Here is a 20,646-nt window from a genome sequence, read left to right as displayed (position 1 = left end):
CCTAGGTGTACATGACTTTCTTCTTTCAGGCAAACACAATCAGAGTTATATTAAAAATACCCTGGCTCGTCCAAGCTTTATAATGGGAGTGATTAGAGGAGGTTGGGGTTAAAAAAGGCCTTCTGAAGCGAAATGATGCAAATATCCTTATTTAAAACTTTATAAAGTAAAATAACAAGCTTCCGGCGCATTCGACATACGTCCAAAAAGTGGTAACTTCTACGACATAGTACACAATTACATGATGCACTATGCGTTATAACGTAGGACATAGCATAGTATGTCATGGCATTGTGTACTAAGTTGCGGAAGTTAACACTTTTTGGACGCAAGTCGAATGTGCATGAATGTTGCGCCTTTATAAAGTTTAAAATAAGGATATTTGTCTTACATAAATGCATCTATTCACTTCAGAAAGCCTTTATTAACCCCTGGAGCCGTGTGGAGTATGTTTTATGATCAATGGATGCACTTTTTTGGACTTCAAAAACTGTGTTTGGCTGAAAAAAGAAAGTCATATACACCTAGGATGGCTTGAGGGTGAGTAAATTATGGGATAATTTTCATTTTTGGGTGAACTATCCCTTTAATGAATAATAAAGGTCATGTTGCCTTAGATGTAATCATAATTCAAATTGAGCTGGCAAATAAAAGTATTTCCCATGGCATGTTATCATATAAACACAGAGAAACACTTAAGATTGCATTTGATTCCTGGCTGTGTCACCTCGGTCTCATTTTTGCGACACTTTCTCACGGAGGGGTTCTCACATCGTTTATTCCGTCCAGATGAGCAGTGTTGTACTAGAAGCTTGGTTTGGCTCACAATTAACTTTCCCATGGGTTCATTTGTAGTGACGGTAAAACAAGAATTTTTCATGAGGAATGAGGCCAGTTCAGCAATGCTCTGTGCTGCGCCTGGATTATAAGGCTTACCCGCAGGTAAACAGAGTAGTTGTGGCAATGTTGGCGGTCCCCTTGACCCAGAACTAACTGTTGGGTTCTTTGGTGCTGGTGAGTGTCCATGAACAAGATTCGCTTAACTGCTCCACGTTGCTTCAGCCAATCCAACTGCAGGTCCATTGTCAGAGCTGAAAGAGTGAGAGAGAGAGAGAAAGAAAGACAGGCACGCTATTGTTAGTTCCACCTTTACAGAGTCTATTTCCTGCAATTTCAGCTTGGACCAAAAAGGTTTTGGACCATAAAAATTGCACGTTCCTAAGGTTAATGACTAGGGCTTCTGAAAAACAATCAAATAGTGCTTCCAACAAATGTGCACCTCACACACACCAGCCTGTGTTACTCTCACAGGCACAGGAACGCACACAGCCACACCTGTTCTTTGTCATCTCCAAAACCATATGCACTGAGTTTTAACAGGCCTGCGTTCAGAAGTGCTGGGAAAGAGGATTTTATTGCCTGTTGGTTTAACTGAGTTTGGCACCTTCTCCATTTTGGCCATTACTGAATTCACTTACATACAGATGTTCAACAAGTGCTGAGACACACAAACTCACACTGGGCACAACACGTATAAGTGAAAATAATAAAATGTCTCCATCTTAGCAAGCATCAAGAGAAAATGTATACTGCATGACAAAATCATTTGTTTTGCCTGTGCAACAGAGTTTTGGAAGTCTCATTCGTTTTCTCCATATAGAAATTGACTTTTATAAACAATATTCAAAATATACTATAAGCTCTGAAATGAAAAGGTCATGACATGGATATTTATTTAATTTATTTTAATATGTTCCTTGAGGTTCACTTAGAATGTTAATAAAGTTTTTTAGGTACAAGTACCTTGTAATGTGTACTTACCTTTACCTTTTTTTTTTTTTGCTTTGAATGAAAATTTGTAATTCGTTTAGAGTTGTTTGGCTTATGGGGAAAATGAAAAAGCTTATGGAGAAAATGAATGGGGGAAAAAATCCAGATTAAATGCAGAGAGATTTTAACTGTTTTGAGGAAGTCGTGAGTATGATTGGCTACATTTTTAAAATATGGAGAAACACATCCAGAATACATTTCCTCAAAACATTTGTTAATAAGACTCCATTAGTTTACTGAAACAAAATGTATTTAATTAAAAGAAATTCAAATACACTTACCTACATAATCAGGAATACCAATCCCAGAGATCTTAGCACACACATTTACTGACAGACTAAGAGAAAGAATAAAACAGACATTTAGTACAGAAGAACCTAGCCAAAAAATAAAAAAAATAAAGTGACATTAACAAAAGAGAGGAAGAGGATTGTTAATAAGGGTGGAGTGTTTGTACATGGAGCTGAATGGAAAGTGGGACGCTGAGGGACTCTGTGCTCCTCAATATTTAATAACTTAATCGAATTTGCCTCTTCCGTTTGTCCTTTCCTCACTTCATCTCTCTATCCCTCCCTCACTCTAATAATCTGGTAATAGAGGCCGACAATTAGAGCGGCCCAAGAATGACTTCCTGTTCCTGGCAAAAAAAAAAAAATGGGACAAACACTTTTTCACTCTTCAAGATCTCATACAAACTCTTTATTGCCATTAAATATTCTAAGAACATTTCAAAACCATATTTATATGAAGTCTAATATGCAAACATCAACACACACACACACACACACACACACACACATCCCGTACAGATACGGCACAGGATGTCCCGAGTATGGCCCACACAATTAATTTACTGGAATCTAAAGATGGCAGTTCTGTTGCCATAGGGGTCTTGTATAAAACTAGACCCCTTTATTTCCAAAAAAAACACAAATACAACCAGGACTGAGGATTTAAAACATGGTACTCCATCACAAACATCTCACACGCTCACAAGCTGTAAGGTGAGAGCACAGAAAAACACTTATTCAAACATGCTCGCACCTCTCCAGCTGGTGCTCAATAACTGTATTTCCGTTATGTTGAACGTGTAATGATATCTGTGCTCGGGGACTCACAACTGCAGTCTTAATGGCCCAACGGGCCAATCCGATGCATAGCATTCCATACAACCCAAATATGTCTAATCAGAAACACCCCATTAGGCCCCCTAAAAAACACACTTAGACAGCATTGAGCGTGTCTTAGTTTAAATTAGCGATAAACAGCTGGATGCTGTGCCTCATGAACAACACGAAATACCCATGAGGCCATGCCTGATGGAATCCAGCATTGTGCTTTGTGCTTTAACCATGCAAACCCTGCCATGACCCCTCCAGGTAGTGGTGTATTTTAAAATGCACAGCAGAATCCATGTGCATGTTGTACAGTGAGAGAGGAAGGGGAGAGAGTATGCATATTTAGGGAGGAGGAAGTGGCCCCGCTAATTTAATGATGCCTTGTTAGTTCTCCTCCCCGTGACAAGGGTAGACGCATAATCACGCAGGCCTACAACACATGCAAACACTGCAGTGCCCAGAGGTTGACCCCCCTGACCCCTGCTCTGACCCTACTGGAACTCTTCTAACCTTGCAGCCCATCTGCCATCTGTAATTACTGCCCACTCCTCAGAGTATTAATGGCACCCGTGTGTATGTGTGGTTTGACACGAGTCATTCACACACACTTTTACACTCTGCATGTACATATGCTGTTTTATTGGTAAACCTTCATTTATAAAGCATTACTGCCTTCAAACAAATTTAACTCAAATCAAAAATTATGACTCACATCAAAAATATAATTTATAGTTAATAAAATTCTTAATTATTATCATATTTGTTTTATGTACAGTATACTTATGTCCTTGTTGTCTAGTGAAATTATGTTTTATATTATAATATAATATAATATAATATAATATAATATAATATATATAAAATACTTCTATTTTGCATTTTTCTAATTTCATACAATTTGTTTCATTTTTGCTGGAAGAATATACATACAGAAGAATATAAAATAAAACGAAACAAATGAAACAAATTAAAGATAGAGGTTTTCAACCTTAACCATGGTGGTGTTTCTATCCTCTAGATCGTTTTATGCTCTCTTCTCTGTCTTGTTCCGTTTCTCTCTGTGTTCATCTGTGTGTCTCAATGTTTCTCTCTGTCTCTCTCTATTTGCAGCCACAGTTTGTACATTTATTTTACTAAGCTACTCTTTTGTTATTGCTGAATTCCACACTTTAGTTCTTTCGTTTGTCTCTCCAAAACCTCTAGTCCTTTATTCCTTACGCCAACCTCAACACACAAGCACATGCACCCCAAGCAGCCAAACAGATCTGGTATGTTTAGTCATAGAGCCCAAAAACTGCTTGTGGGACACAATGTCCATCCACATACGGGGTAAGAATGCAGGGCTGTGTGTATGTTTGTGTGGTTTGGAAGAATGCATTGAGACTTCCAGAAACACTTAGATTTACCACAGAGAAGAAAAAAAACTGCTGTAATGTGGTACTATAGACCACATGGATTTAAAGCCTCCCAGTCAGCCATAGCTCTTTGGCCCAGACGGCTTTGGTTTACCCTTAACCAGGACTAAAGATCAACATATCTGTCCCATCAACTGAACACTTCATAGAAGAGATAAATCAAAACATGAACTTTCAAATGTTCTTTTATGAGCATTTAGTACATAAAAGTCACTATTTGTGTCAGAAGCTAAGAGTATATTTCAGTAACTAGCACTAGATAAATAGTTAGTTGACACTTACCAGGTTACCATGTTATCAGAATTGGGCATGCGGCAGGACTTGTCTTCAGGGTTGAGAATTCTGGGCATCAAAATCAGCTGAGCATTCACAGTGACCACTGGCCTTGACCTAGCATTGTTAAGAGACAATACAGTGGGAATAATATCACAAAAATAAATAAAAAATTACTGATTTAACTGATATGATTGTATTGTGGCAGTGAGTTTGAACTGGAAGCTTAATTCAGAGCTATGCATACACATTATGAACACATTAAAGCTGTCAATGTGAATTTCAGTTGGTAACATTTTACTTCTGTAATGTGACGCATTTTAGAGTGAAACAGGATATTCAATGAAAAAGATTTGAAGACTTGTATCCTATTTTGTCCATCTCAAAATGATTGGATCATAAAAAGTAGCCATTTTAAATGAGAATATGAGTTTGCTAAAACAAAATATATAGCTTTTTGGTTGTTGGTTAACATCCAATAGCTCACATGGGCTAAATGATATCAGCAGAAAAGTGAAATTTCTAATGAAGAGCATTTTTATTTGTTTATTTTTTATATAGAATAACATGTATCTATGAATCATTTACAGCAAGACCAGGAACCTGCATTAAGAGTGTAAATTTTGATTTATTGTGACTTGAATGGTGCTGTGAGCAATTTTAGCCCTTTTTCTTGCTTTTTCCATTTTGCTAACTTCCACAACAGACAGAAAATCTCTCTCTATCAGCAAACCTAAATATTCAAAATGACTAACAAGCAGAAAGCATTTCTGATTTGCTAAAAAAAGCTAATTTAAGTTATTTCTTAGGACACATATGAATGAACATTCAATGCACAGTATTACATAAAGAATCACTTACAGAACATTTAACCAACAGAAACTAAACATTCAGAGTCCTATTCTAATAAAACATCAGACAGCCTGAGTAAATGAGAACTTAACATGAGGTCAGTCTCTGTTCTGCTCCGGTCTCACATTTAGTCTGTTGAGACTAGCACTCAAACTGGATTAACAGTGGAAATGTTAGCTTACACAAATACACCAGAGCCCACTACAGCTAATCACTTTAACACTGACACCGAGACACCGCTTGTGTGTGAGAGTGTGTGCTGGGACATGTTAATGTGTCTGTGTGTTTTTGGTGGCTTTGAGGCAGGAAAAAGGGACTATTTTGAAACATTTCTGAGGGAAACCTGAGCTAAAACACCCAATTGAAGTCTTGACTACTCAGACTAGACATGCCGCAAGTCTGTAGATAATGTTCGCTGACTGTACTCCTGACAACTACAGCTGAACAATTCTTCATGAATGCATTATGAAGCCTGACATTTCAATTTAGGCTGTTATGCAATTTGAAAATATGTTACTATCGTATCATGGAACAGAGAAAAACAACTTCATTTGTATCAGGTTTCCTTCCAGCTAAACCTCAAACACAGGTGTTTTCTGTGCCATTCACTCTAACTAAGAAAACATGTGAGCTGTAAGTGAGTTTAGGCCAGAATAAGTGTGTGTATATATATATATATATATACACACACACAAATGATTATATATATATAAAATACATAAAAAAAATCTATTATCTATTAGCTTTGACCCTGAAAATGTTGATTTTTGTAGCACTGAATGAAAAAGTCTATGCTTTCTAATGACGTAATTATTGTTTCTTATTACATACAAAATGGCCTAGAAAAATTCCAAACAATTTTCTGACTTTTTATTTAAACATACTTCAAATAATTAAGACATCAGTAACAGGTATGGTAAATGTTTATATGTGAACAATAGCCTAAATTCAAACTGCTCATCGTATAAAACAATCGTGTCTCTTCAGAAAATTTTGATAAACCACTCAATTCATATGGATTAGTTTTATGATCTCTTTATGAACTTTTTGAAGCGTCAAAGTGGTAGCCACATGGAGGGACAGAAAGCTCTCAGATTTCATCAAAAAGATCTTCATTTGTCTTCCGAAGATGAACGAAAGTCTTCTGGGTTTGGAGCGGCATGAGGGTGAGTAATTAATGACAGAATTTTCATTTTTGGGTGAACTAACCCTTTAAAGCTAAGAAACAAAACTCAAAACCAAAGTTGACCCCTTGCGAGTTACAACTTATGATGGTGCATGTCACATATTCATGTAGGTATAATATAACATTTTAAAATATAAAATATGAAATTCTCAACATTTGTAATTGACAATGTTGTATAATGTTGTGCATTTAAAGTATCTCACCTGTAAGCTACAACTTTACTCACTCCAAATGCACCGACCAGCAAATCTGTAAAGAGAGGGAAATATACTGAGAGGCACAGGACAGAAACAATATGATATGAAAATATGTATGCAAAATATATATGAAAATATGAAAAATGTGTGTTGCAAGAGAAAGAGGAAGAAAGAGAACGAGTGGCTGGATCATAAAGCTTCAAAGCACAATGCAGCTGGAAGTGATTTGGGCCTCCAGCAGTCTCCATCAAAGATTCGTCGACCCGTTTCTCATTCTACCAGTCTTACATCACCTGCCATCTCTGAACAGAGCAGAGCCAAAGAGAAACCCCAGAGAGCCACGGAGAACGTGTGAGGCTTTAATCTCATTCTACTCAGAGGTGCACCAAGCCACATCTGATTAATGGAAAGGTAAATACAGCATGCTGAATGGTTTCCCTCTTCTCTTAATGAAGATGGGCACGATAAGCCTGAATTTCAACCTATATGAGATTTTAATGTGATGCAGTGGAAAAATCATAATGTAGTTTAAATGAATCAGGGCCTTCACAAAAATCACGTGACGAGGTTTAATAAAAACAGTGTGATCTCCATCACTAATTTGTAAATCTAATGTTGAGTGACACAAACCAACTAATGCCACAAAACATGATAGAATTTATTAGTAATTGATTGCTAATACTTGCTCATGCAGTTGTTGCTGTTTTCCTGGTAGATGAAACATTTTTAAGAGAAGTTAAATAGATTTTATAAAATGACAAAAACAATGAAAACATGTTTTGTTTCACACATTTTGATTAGATTAAGGAAAAAAAATAAAAACTGATTATTTCTTAATAAATAAAGCACTTGGGAATAAGACAAATATGATGACATCTGCTTAAATCAAAGGTTAAGGACATCTGCTATGTTCACTTAAAGGGATAAGATCTCGCCCCCCATGGACTACCATAGTATTTTTTTTCCTACTATAGTAGTCAATGGGAGGCGAGATCTGCTTGGTTACAAACATTCTTCCAAATATCTTCCTTTGTGTTCAACAGAACAAAGAAATGTATACAGGTTTAGAACAAATTGAGGGGGAGTAAATGATGACAGAATTTTAATTTTTGGGTGAACTATCCCCTTAATTGTGATATTGTGATTAAACTAGCTAATATTTTTATTACTCTCTTTTACACACACTCTCTCTCTCTCTCTCTCTCTCTCTATACATATACAGACAAAGCATGTATTCAGACACCTTGAACATTTCATTCATTAATAGAGTTTATTCACTATAATTTTAAAAAAGGTAATAAAATATGACAAGATCTCAGAGTTAAACTGTGTCAGAAAAAAATTAATCTTAATTATGTCAGATAACACTTAAGCAAAACATGGTCAGGTCAAAGTGTCTGAATAATTTTTGAAAATTCAGCTTTGCCATCACAGGAATAAATTAAATTTCAAAATATATTAAGATAGAAAATATTCTTCCATTCTTTCCCTTTCCTCCAAATCTTTCCTGTTTCTCTACATAGCCCTACACAGCATCAAAATCCTTTATTTAAAGGATTAGTCCACTTTTAAATACACTTTTCCTGATAAATTTACTCACCCCCATGTCATCCAAGATGTTCATGTCTTTCTTTCGTCAATCGAAAAGAAATGAAGGTTTTTGGGAAAACATTCCAGGATTATTCTCCTTACAGTGGATTTCAATGGCTACCAACAGATTGAAGGTCAAAATTGCAGTTTCAGTGCAGCTTCAAGGGCTTTAAACGATACCAGATGAGTAATAAGGGTCTTATCTAGCGAATCGATCGGTCATTTTCGAAAAAAATACAACCGTTTATGCTTTATAAATAAAATATCGCCTTGAACGTACTTTCCGCTTCCGCATTCTTCATAACGCTTACGCTGAATGTTCTACGCCTTCCCTATTCTACTTACGGAACGAACACGGCGCAGTTTTTTTTTTTTTTTTCGTAACTTGAATAGGGAAGGCATAGGACATTCAGCGTAAGCGTTATGAAGAATGCGGAAGCGGAAAGTACGTTCAAGGCGATATTTTATTTATAAAGCATAAACGGTTGTATTTTTTCCGAAAATGACCGATCGATTCGCTAGATAAGACCCTTATTACTCATCTGGTATCGTTTAAAGCCCTTGAAGCTGCACTGAAACTGTAATTTTGACCTTCAACCTGTTGGTAGCCATTGAAATCCACTGTAAGGAGAATAATCCTGGAATGTTTTTCTCAAAAACCTTCATTTCTTTTCGACTGACGAAAGAAAGACATGAACATCTTGGATGACATGGGGGTGAGTAAATTTATCAGGAAAAGTGTATTTAAAAGTGGACTAATCCTTTAACTAATGTAACATAGGTAGCAGAAATAGCATAAAGAAAATGTCAGAATTTTGTCTTTAGAAAATATTTAAATCCAGATTTTTTTTTTTTAAATAATCAGACAAAACAAAACCTGGTCATGGACAACATAACCAAATATTCAGGTCAGTGTGCAAACAAACCACACCTCCATTACCTGAGATGGAACAGTGGAAATGTTGGAAGAGTGTGTGTGTGTGTGTGTGTGTGTGTGTGTGTGTTGCTTCCTCTGTGGCCTCTGCTAAAGCTATAACCATCCATTCATCTCTGACATCTCATTAAACTATAATTGAACCAACATAAACCATAGCAAAGAGCTGCTTCTGACACCCACTCAGACAATATTAGACATTTAGTTTTCTTTGATGGTGAAAGAGTTTTTGTGATAACTATAGAATTTCTATTAAGTAAACATTAAACTTTAACCTTTACACAAGGTCGGTTTCATTCAGTCTTTAATCAAACTTGAACGAGAGACCGTTCCCTCTCCTTAGTTTCTGAATTGTACAAAGCATTAATAGGAAGGAAGAGTACAAATCGCTCCTGGAGGGATGCTTGCAGTCAGGCAAACTCAGAGACTCACATGCAGGAATGTTCCAGAACAGCTCCAGCACCCTAATGAGTGCTCAGAGACTGCGGCTTTGATTCCTGTTTCACTGAGGTCGATCACTGGCTTCTCTTTCCATCAGGTCCTGCCTTCAGGAATGAGACACCCCTGGCAAAGAGCCCGCTGTAAACCAGAGTCAGCAGCTTTTGGTATTGTGACAGAAAACACACCTCGAACACAATGGACAGAAACATGCGCGCTAACACCGACTGATAGACACACGCACATCCTGAAGGCCTGAGCTCTCATCTTGTAAAGGCAGAGAAGATGACAGAATAATTCAATTTATTACATTCTTACATCTGGAAAGTCCATTTGAGTGCTCAACTTCCTCAAATGGCAGTGAGGTGTAAATGTGTGTGTGCACTGCAATAGTCAACCTCAAAATATTCAGGTCGAACCCTCCGGCCGCCACAACACAAGGGTCTTAACCGCATGAATAGGTTAATAGGAGGTGGAATGATGGAGGGAGGAGATGGAAGAAGCTCAAACACTTGAACTTTAATAAGGTTAGAGTCTGTTATAGTCATCTTCATCCTCTAGCCAATGAAATGCCGGAGCACAGCCAACTAATGCAATCTTTTCTTTTACCTCCAGTTCTGAATTTCTCTCTCATTTCACCTAATATACATTCACGCATCCATCAATCTCTTTCCCTCCAAAAAAACATCGGAACCGAACTCCTCCCTGTGGATGTCTGGATGGAAATGTTCTTGATCGGATTGCTAGTACATGCATATTTATATGGTGCCCACCCAAGTTCCTAAAACATTTCTAATATGTCCTGAATGTAACATTAGTTTCACATACAACATATGTTTTTGGTAACATAATGTAGAAATATAGTGGAAAGGGGAATCCTGATTGCAAATCTTTCCACTATTTTTCCTTTTTTTATTCTCAGAATGCCAAATTTTGTTCCTCTATGTTGCCATTTGGTATTTTGAAGTGTTTTTCTCTCAAATTAATTAAGTAATTGTTTCTAAATGTGCAATGTATGTCTGTTTGTGTTCTATCTGAGAACGATGCCTGAAGCGGTGGGCAGGAAATGTGGAGTACGTAATCTCCACTGCTGTTTAAGCAGGTCATGATGAATGACCCTTGACCTTTGACTTTAACCCTGCATTTAACCACAAAGTTCACTCTAACCCCCACATAAACCCCAAACCACACACACACACACACACAAAGGAAAAGGCATATAAACAGAGAATATATCCGGTGTGATGATTTTATTCATGTAAGGAGAAAAACTGAATTTTAGTTTAGTTTAGTTAGTTTGTACACACTGAACGTGAAACTGCAGCACAATGTGACAAAATCACAGCCAATCATAAGATTTTTTATTATTATTTTAAAAGTGTATTACACAGGGACACTGGACAGTACATGACTGCCCCAGAATTAGCTACAGAGCTGCTGTCCCTGAGCAGGAAAAAAAAGGAGGAATACATGGCGTAGCACACATAGATAAATCCATCAAACCTAATTTTTAAAAATACATCTCACAATCCAAATACAAGCACAATACACTATAAAAATTTCTGTAACAACTGAAGTATTAAAAAATTCAATTATCACATGTTTGACTCCTCTTTAGCCATGTTCTTAATTGTAACTTGAACTGCGTAAGTCTAATGCTGTCTAATGTTAATTGGTAATGTATTCCAAATATGAACAGCTCTTATAGAAAAAGCAGCTCTATACTGCACTTCACAACAACTTGTCTGTCTTTATATAAACTAGGTAAAGGTTTAAGAGTAGATTTTGTGACCGACCATGATGATACACAATATTAAAAATGAGAAAATATCACTTTAGCAGCATCTGTGGAAAGCTGATTCTGTATAAATAAAAAAAATCTTATTTGTCACCATACAGACATGCTTCTCAACTGTCAGGGTTGAGTCTAAAATAATTCCAAGACACTTAAAATTTGGCACATTTTTTTAATTTCTCACCATTAACTAAAATTTCAGATTAAACAGCTTCCTTATTTTAATAGTAACATGCATGCAGTTTTCTGAACATTTAGCATTTAACAGCACTGAGTAAGTCAGTCATATATTTTTTTCATAACAGAAGATAATTTAAGCGCCACTTGTTCTCTGGTTTCGGCATGTACATAAATCACAGTGTCATCTGCATACATTTGAATATTTACATCGGGACAGATTGTTCGAATACAAGCTAAAACATAAGGGCCCAAGGATAGAGCCCTGAGGTACCTCATTTGAGCAGTCTCTTAAGATGCACGTTTCAAATGAGATGATGCACTGATATTTGATGCTTAAAGGGATGGTTCATCTGAAAATTATAATTCTGTCATAATTTACTCACGCTCATGGGTTTTAAACCTGTATGACTTTCTTCTGCAGACCACAAAAGAAGATATATTAAAGAATGTTGGTAACCAAAAAATTTTGGTTATTACTGACTTCCATTGTATGTAAAAACACACTTTTTGAGACATTTCTCAAGATATACTCCACAGAAGAAAAAAATAATACAAGATTGGAATGACATGAGGTTGAGTAGATAATGACAGATTTCATGTAGGGTGAACCTTCCATTTAGTGTGCAATTATGAGGAGCGCGGTTTTTTCACAATGAGTCATAGTTGGTCGAGCTGCCCAGTACAATGCCAGATGAAAAGAAATCAGGCAATTTACAAAATTTCTCTAACTGGTTTTGGACACAAAGTAACACAAAGCTACTTCCTCTATCAACAAAGGCCATTTATCGAAACTAAACTGTAAATAATATTTCAGAACATGTTAGAACAATCAACACTTTAATATAAGAGTGCTTACATTAACATATCTACGCATGTTCTGGAACATTAAGTCAGTTTACATAGAGTTTGCTTAGATGTCAAGAAATCATAATAGAGATTTACATATCAAAATCTACAAGGTATAAAATGGTCATGTAAAAACCATAACTAACATTATTAACAGTCTTCAAAGATTAAAATAAAATGTTCAACATGCCCCATTTACACTTATTCATCTAGCAGATGCCTTTATCCAAAGCATCTTGCAAAAGCAATTTTAATCAGAATGAACTGAGGAAAGTGATAAATATCTGAAGAAATGAACATGCACATTGCACACACATCACTGATATACTTAGAGGACGATAAGAACATTCACACAGATCAAAGATTACTGAGATCACATATCTAAAAAGCTGCAATTTATCCATTCTGAGAAGAAGAGACAGGAAAACCTGTTTTCTGTCTTTCGTTTTGCTTTCTGGGTCTGTTCAACATCATTATGTGTGTGTGTGTATGTACACCTGTGTGTGATTGTTCTACCATCCATCTATGGTTTTCGTGTATGGAAAAGATCTTCATTTATTAGAGCATACTTAAGATGACAATCCTGTCGCCATGAAAGAACAAACTCCCACACATACTCGTGTGACACACATGTGCATATAAGCTGCCTAACCATCTGACTTCCTGTCTCTATAAAGAAAGCATGTGACAGCATCTGCTTTGATGATTTTGTACAATGCCATTAAAAAATGAAAGAGGAGATTAAAGGACAGAAAGAACGAACACACCGCTCTGTTTTTGTTGAAATGGGCTTGAGGCGTTACAGCAGAGATTGGCTTTAGAAACACGCTGGGTGTTTCTGAAGTTCTGTTTCTGTGAGTGAATCAGTTAATTCATGTTTCTGTTAGTCAAAACAAAATTACGGCGCAGCTGTGATGGATTGTGAGAACATGCAGATCTGTATTCTTATAAAAGCTCTGGATATTCACTCAGACAGTTCATTTCAATATAAACTAATCCACAAACACCACGTGAAGTCTAGCTGGGATAATTTCAAATTCAAATAAACATTTTACTGAAACATTTGTGTAGCTGCTTTAAAATTCCTGATCATTTCTTCTCACAGATACTCAGAGACAACTGGGTCTGAGGAACAAGAGTTGCACCCTTAAAACTTCATCTGGAGCCCAGTCAACATCTCTGTCACACACACAGGCTACAAATAGTTTGTTCAGTCACCTGCAAATGTTTATCTCCATAGTCTCAAAACAATCGACTTTAAGGTATCTAAAATGTTCAGTAAGATTTGACCTTCTCAGGCAAACTCCAAATCCATGTGCTCAATGAAAACAAGCAGAAACATCATCCATTAATATATGCGTGATTTGATGTGGTTCAGACAGCAGAGAGTGTCAAGAGTGTCATCATTCTCAGTGGAAGATTGTTCTCAATGAAAACATTATAAATAAATCGTGATAAACATAGTAATGAGAATAATATGCCGAGTATTCCACAGTAAAAGGAGGCGAAGAAAAACAAAAGAAAAGAACAAGAATGAGTGGAAATACTTGCAACACATTTGTAAAAAACTGACCAGCGGACTGATCAACAAAGTGACTCAACCTGGAAGTCTCAGTCCAGACTTTCATTCCTCCTACATCTAATCTCCTTGGCTTACATCAGTTCCTAAGCATGATTGTCTTAACAGAAACTTGCATAAACAGAGAGAGGAAGAGACTGAAGGTTTTTCTTTACTCACCAGGGTACTGGTTGTTATCGAGGTCAGAATCTCCACGCAGGGTGAATCCAAAGCCTGCTGGGATGGAGGATGAGGCCCAGTCGCCTCTCAGCACTTGAGATGCCTGTAACATCAGTCCGGATTTCTGCCCATTATAGATGAAGACCCTGCCACCACGGTCCTCCCCTGCGAACGGAGCCCCTATTGCCACGTCTAAGTGAGAAAGAGATGGAGAAACCATATTTCATCAACAGCATTTACACTAACTAAATAAAAAAGATTGTGATATAAATTAAAAAATTTGAAAAAAGTCACGATTATGAGAAATAAAGTTACAACTGTGAGATACAATCAATTGTGGGAGTAAAGTGTGTGATAAAGTGGCAATTATGAGAAATAAATGATAAATAGTGAGATATAAAGTCTCAATTCAGAGAAATACTCTCAAGTATTAAGACCTCATATCTCACACTCGTGAGAATTTCTCTGATATAACATATAAAGTGATATAAAATATATACAGTATTTCTCTGATATAAGATATACAGATATAAGATAAGATATAAAGTCTCATTTCTGAGATATAAAGTCTGAATTCAGAGAAATACTTGTGAAGAGTGTGAGATATGACTTTATATGTCAGAATGAGACTATATCTTAAGGCTGGTGCACACTGTGCGATTTATAATAGTCCTTTACGATTGTTGCTTGTCAGACTGTACGAACATGATCCTCATGTCACACTGTGGGATCTCAGCCGTCCTATATGTCAGACTGTACGACAGTCAAGAAGCGTTAAAAACGGACACGCGCTTGAAAACTTGTCCGGAGTTTTACATCATCAACCCACATACTTTCGGTGACAGTGCACTACATTTGGTTCTGCTCCATTTTGTCATGTATTATTTATTATTGATTATTTCAATGTTGGCTATGGTAGAGAGGAACAGAGAGATGCTTTTAAGCAGAAGAAAAGAGGAGGATGCTGAAAAGAATACTGATGATTTACACAAAGCTCCACAGGGAGCGACCGCTCTTTTCTCCTCGGCACTGAGGGACTATTACTGAACAATAACAGACTCATGCACAAGCACAAGTCCAAGTCCACTACTGCATGGCCAATAAATCTCCAGGGTAGAGTTATCTATTCAAGTGTTCCTCTTGCCAGCAGCACTGCTCAAGTCATTAACCTACATTTGGGCAGCGGCACACACACAAGAGGAAAACTGAAGAAACAGAAAAATGCTGACCCAGACAGAGATGCCCGCTGAGGGGCAGAAAGGCAGAGAAACAAAGCAACTGCAGGGATGTTGAGGAAATAAGCTCTATAAAGATCTATGTCAGGGATATTCACATTACTTTGCTTTAGGGCCACTTTTAGAAAATTACCAGGGGCCAGTGAATGATCTGGGAATGATCTAGTAGTGATACATTTTTTCTTTTTTTTTTAAAGTGTCCAGTAACCACCAATCACAGCTATTGTACAGTGGGTACGGAAAGTATTCAGACCTCCTTAAATTTTTCACTCTTTGTTATATTGCAGCCATTTGCTAAAATCATTTAAGTTCATTTTTTTCCTCATTAATGTACACACAGCACCCCATATTGGCAGAAAAACACAGAATTGTTGACATTTTTGCAGATTTATTAAAAAAGAAAAAACTGAAATATCACATGGTCCTCCTAAGTATTCAGACCCTTTGCTCAGTATTTAGTAGAAGCACCCTTTTGATCTAATACAGCCATGAGTCTTTTTGGGAAAGATGCAGCAAGTTTTTCACACCTGGATTTGGGGATCCTCTGCCATTCCTCCTTGCAGATCCTCTCCAGTTCTGTCACGTTGGATGGTAAACGTTGGTGGACAGCCATTTTTAGGTCTCTCCAGAGATGCTCAATTGGGTTTAAGTCAGGGCTCTGGCTGGGCCATTCAAGAACAGTCACAGAGTTGTTGTGAAGCCACTGCTTCGGCCCAGTCTGAGGTCCTGAGCAATCTGGAGAAGGTTTTCATCCAGGATATCCCTGTACTTGGCCGCATTCATCTTTCCCTTGATTGCAACCAGTCTTCCTGTCCCTGCAGCTGAAAAACACCACCACAGCATGATGCTGCCACCACCATGCTTCACTGTTGGGACTGTATTGGACAGGTGATGAGCAGTGCCTGGTTTTCTCCACACGTACCGCTTAGAATTAAGGCCAAAAAGTTCTATCTTGGTCTCATCAGACCAGAGAATCTTATTTCTCACCATCTTGGAGTCCTTCAGGTGTTTTTTAGCAAACTCCATGCAGGCTTTCGTGTGTCTTGCACTGAGGAGGGGCTTCTGTCGGCCACTCTGCCATAAAGCCCCGACTGGTGGAGGGCTGCAGTGATGGTTGACTTTCTACAACTTTCTCCCATCTCCCGACTGCATTTCTGGAGCTCAGCCACAGTGATCTTTGGGTTCTTCTTTACCTCTCTCACCAAGGCTCTTCTCCCCCGATAGCTCAGCTCTAGGAAGGGTTCTGGTTGTCCCAAATGTCTTACATTTAAGGATTATGGAGGCCACTGTGCTCTTAGGAACCTTAAGTGCAGCAGAAATTTTTTTGTAACCTTGGCCAGATCTGTGCCTTGCCACAATTCTGTCTCTGAGCTCTTCAGGCAGTTCCTTTGACCTCATGATTCTCATTTGCTCTGACATGCACTGTGAGCTGTAAGGTCTTATATAGACAGGTGTGTGGCTTTCCTAATCAAGTCCAATCAGTATGATCAAACACAGCTGGACTCAAATGAAGGTGTAGAACCATCTCAAGGATGATCAGAAGAAATGGACAGCACCTGAGTTAAATATATGAGTGTCACAGCAAAAGGTCTGAATACTTAGGACCATGTGATATTTCAGTTTTTCTTTTTTAATAAATCTGCAAAAATGTCAACAATTTTGTGTTTTTCTGTCAATATGGGGTGCTGTGTATACATTAATGAGGAAAAAAATGAACTTAAATGATTTTAGCAAATGGCTGCAATATAACAAAGAGCGAACTTTTGGGGCTACTGTACCTTAAACATTTTTATTTATTGGTTTAAAGAACAGAAAAATAGGCATTATTCATTCAATTATTTGTAGTACAGGATGAGTAACCACCAGACTCTCTCTCTGTCACACAAACAATCCATCCATTTTTATATACTGTACCTAAAATGGTGCACTGAAGTTTTAATTATTATCAACATATATTTTTTAATAAAAATAACTCTATAAATGAGTTCCAAATGACACTTATTTTTGAGCCCCACACTTTTCAGCGCTCCAGAGCTTAACATTGGATAGTTTGGACAAAAATAATAGAGTTATTCTGAATTAAATGCAACTCTTGAGTTCTTATAGTGGTACAGTCTTTGTTAGCTGTGTCTTGAATGGATGGTTAATGCATTTTTAAACAGCAAAGTATGAACAGAGCCCGGTTTTGTATTAAATAAAATAAATAGACACATGTAAATGTACCAAACATAGCCTAGGCTATATGCATCTGTGCATTATCACCTCGTTGATGACATTCACTGTCAATAATTCACCTTGACAATGATCCCTTGCGGCATCAATGCACTTTAGCTACAGTATGTTCATTATTCGTTCTAATGTGTCGGGAATGTTCTTGACACACTAATCAAAGTAATATCATACCTTCTGTTCTCTTCTTTTTAAAGAACGTCAAAAGATGCGCTTGAACCATTTTCCTGATCCTTTTGAACAAGCGCGAAAAATGCCAAAAGCTTGCTTGAATCAGAGCTCTGGCGTGACTGTGCACAGCGCGTTACACAATACTGAGTTCTGATTGGTCAATCGCTGTTATTTATAGTTTAATTATCATACAGAGAATTTTAAAATTTCGTTTCCCTGATAAGTTTTACATAATACAGAACACTGTTAATCTAAAGGGGATGGTAGGGGGGGGGGGGGGGTGGCTTTACAGAGGGGATGCATTTTTTTCAACAAGGGGGATTCCACCCCCCGCATCCCCCTTAAATCAAGCCCTGCATACAACAAGGAATCAACACGAAGTGGCATGTCACTGTCTACACTGCAAGCAAGTGGCATGATGTAGAACGGTCACATGATAAGCACCTGCAGTGCACACAACCTTTCTGATTATAAAGGAAGCAGTTTTGTCCTGTTTGGTTGCAGCAGTGTAGACATGGAAACTGCAACCGAACTGTCAAAGACAATAACAATGTTGTTGAGGATAGTTTTGTCTGCTGATAACCTCATAGGGAGCTGTATTTTGCTCGAAGGCCGGACTTTGGATATCCCTGATCTATGTCCACACTCTATTATAAAAAAAAAAAATCTGATGAACTCCAAAGAATGGACAAAAACAAAGGGACAAAAGGATAGAAATTCAGGAAAGAGAGAGAGCCCATGACTAATGACAGATCTGAGAGGAATGTGTGCTCATGGAAATCTTCTAAGCTAAGCAAACCATTCTGAGGTAGAAGGGAAAGAAAAGTTTAATTACACTTAGAAAAATAAAATCATCACCACAAGAAAGCACTCATTTCCGTCCACCGGACCACCGTGTGTGTGTGTGTTTCTGAGTGGGAAGTGTGTATGCGCACGTGCCTCAGTGTATGTAATAATGCTCTGTTTCACTGTTTCTCTTGGGCGAGTTCCTTTCTATAAATATCCATCGCGTGTTTTTGGTGATTCTTGATCATTTCCTTTTCCTGTTTTCTGGCAGAGGGCACAGTAGCTGGCACAATGCCCAAAGACCCCCAACATTAACAGCCTGATGGTCGACGAAAAAGAACTGCATAATATATATGAGAGAGAATTCATTATGACACTTTACAAGACACTTAATTGTGTGGCTTGGCCTTAATCGACTGCATACATACACTACATGCCACAGCGGAGAGAAACAGACGTTTTACAGACATAAGAAACCACTGGGTCCAAAAATAACAGACATACATCATAAAATCATGCTCACGGGCCTAATCTCATTTTCTGGCCCTAATGGAATTATAATTATAAATATATATGCATTTTGTTAAATAAATGGATTTATATACAGCATTTTTCAACCATTTACATGTAATTTATCATTTAATATTCAATAGAATGAGGGCAATCAAATGCTGATAAACTATGAATATACTGTATATATGTGTATGTATATATATATATACACATGACATATATTGTCAGATATTTGCTTTTATGTGCCATCTCAAACTTTTGTGGCAGCTGCAGATACTTCCTGCCATGTAAATGTTTCAATTCATGATATTTCTTATTCTTAATCTTTTAATCTTCAGAACATAAGTGAACTTTGCTGAATCTCTCGCAAGAAGTGAATCAAAGTTATGCTCTTCATGTTTAGTGTGATTGGCTGCAAGCGGCCCAAAGTTAAACAATCTCTAGATCAAACCCTAAGTTGATGCAGAACGTTTTTCGTGTGACAGGTCACAGGACACTACAGACTGTATACACAAACATAAGGGATGCGTCTCACTAGATACTCTTCATGGATCTCACTTTGCTCTGTATGTCAGTGTTTGACTGCTACACTGTTGTTTCGCATGAAAGCAGGAAACAGTAAATCTGGAGGCACATGAGCAACAAAACTGAACAAACGAAGCTCATAGCAAAGCAGCTAGAGGGACTCAGCTAGCTATGCAAACAACTACAGTATATGACAGAATAATTCATACAGCAGAGGCACAAAAAACACACAGAGACATTGTGTCACTTCATCACTCCAGTGCAGCCATATGGCTGGTGTAACAGAGATGCCGTGTGCGATATCAGATTCTTTATGACCATATAAGATATTGATTAAGTCATTATTCTCCAAAACTCCCAGGCAGCATCATCTCATAATGCGATACTTTTACATAGCCAGAAAATATGAATCAAGGCGCATAAATAATCCACAAAGTGAATCCCTGCATAAATTAAAGTGTTTTGTTACCATTAGCTTTTCTCTGAAACACACAGACAAATTATATACAGTATTTCAGTCTCTAAGCACATTTACATTTCATATAATATTACAACATGTTTTTTTTTTTTTTTTAAATCAGTGTCTGCTGATTGAGGATCAGGTGGCTTGCATATCATGCATGGATATAATATCCTCATCTTACTTTCATCCACATCAAGTGTCATTTTAAAATTACAGTGACATATCAGGTCATGTTACAGTAACATATGGAGCAGATTCATAGATTGCACAGTAAAGTCACACACATACACACACAGTAATCAGTATAACAGAAAACCTCTCTGTTCCCAACC

The 20,646-nt window shown here is 37.4% G+C and overlaps 1 protein-coding gene across 1 annotated transcript in view; it reads right to left on the bottom strand.

Moving 5' to 3' along the window:
• Positions 1-20,646, bottom strand: part of itga8 (integrin, alpha 8) — a 73,559-nt gene that overhangs the window by 32,024 nt on the left and 20,889 nt on the right. Inside the window, exons 13-17 of the mRNA XM_048152736.1 lie at positions 14,393-14,584; positions 6,878-6,923; positions 4,646-4,753; positions 2,112-2,167; positions 937-1,091 (exon numbers count right to left, since the gene is read on the bottom strand). Of these exons, the coding sequence (XP_048008693.1) occupies positions 937-1,091; positions 2,112-2,167; positions 4,646-4,753; positions 6,878-6,923; positions 14,393-14,584 (557 nt within the window). The remainder of the gene's footprint in view (positions 1-936; positions 1,092-2,111; positions 2,168-4,645; positions 4,754-6,877; positions 6,924-14,392; positions 14,585-20,646) is intronic.

Source organism: Megalobrama amblycephala, linkage group LG13, assembly GCF_018812025.1.
Source record: "Megalobrama amblycephala isolate DHTTF-2021 linkage group LG13, ASM1881202v1, whole genome shotgun sequence".
Classification (NCBI taxonomy): domain Eukaryota; kingdom Metazoa; phylum Chordata; class Actinopteri; order Cypriniformes; family Xenocyprididae; genus Megalobrama; species Megalobrama amblycephala.
This window is presented reverse-complemented; position numbering and strand designations above follow the sequence as displayed.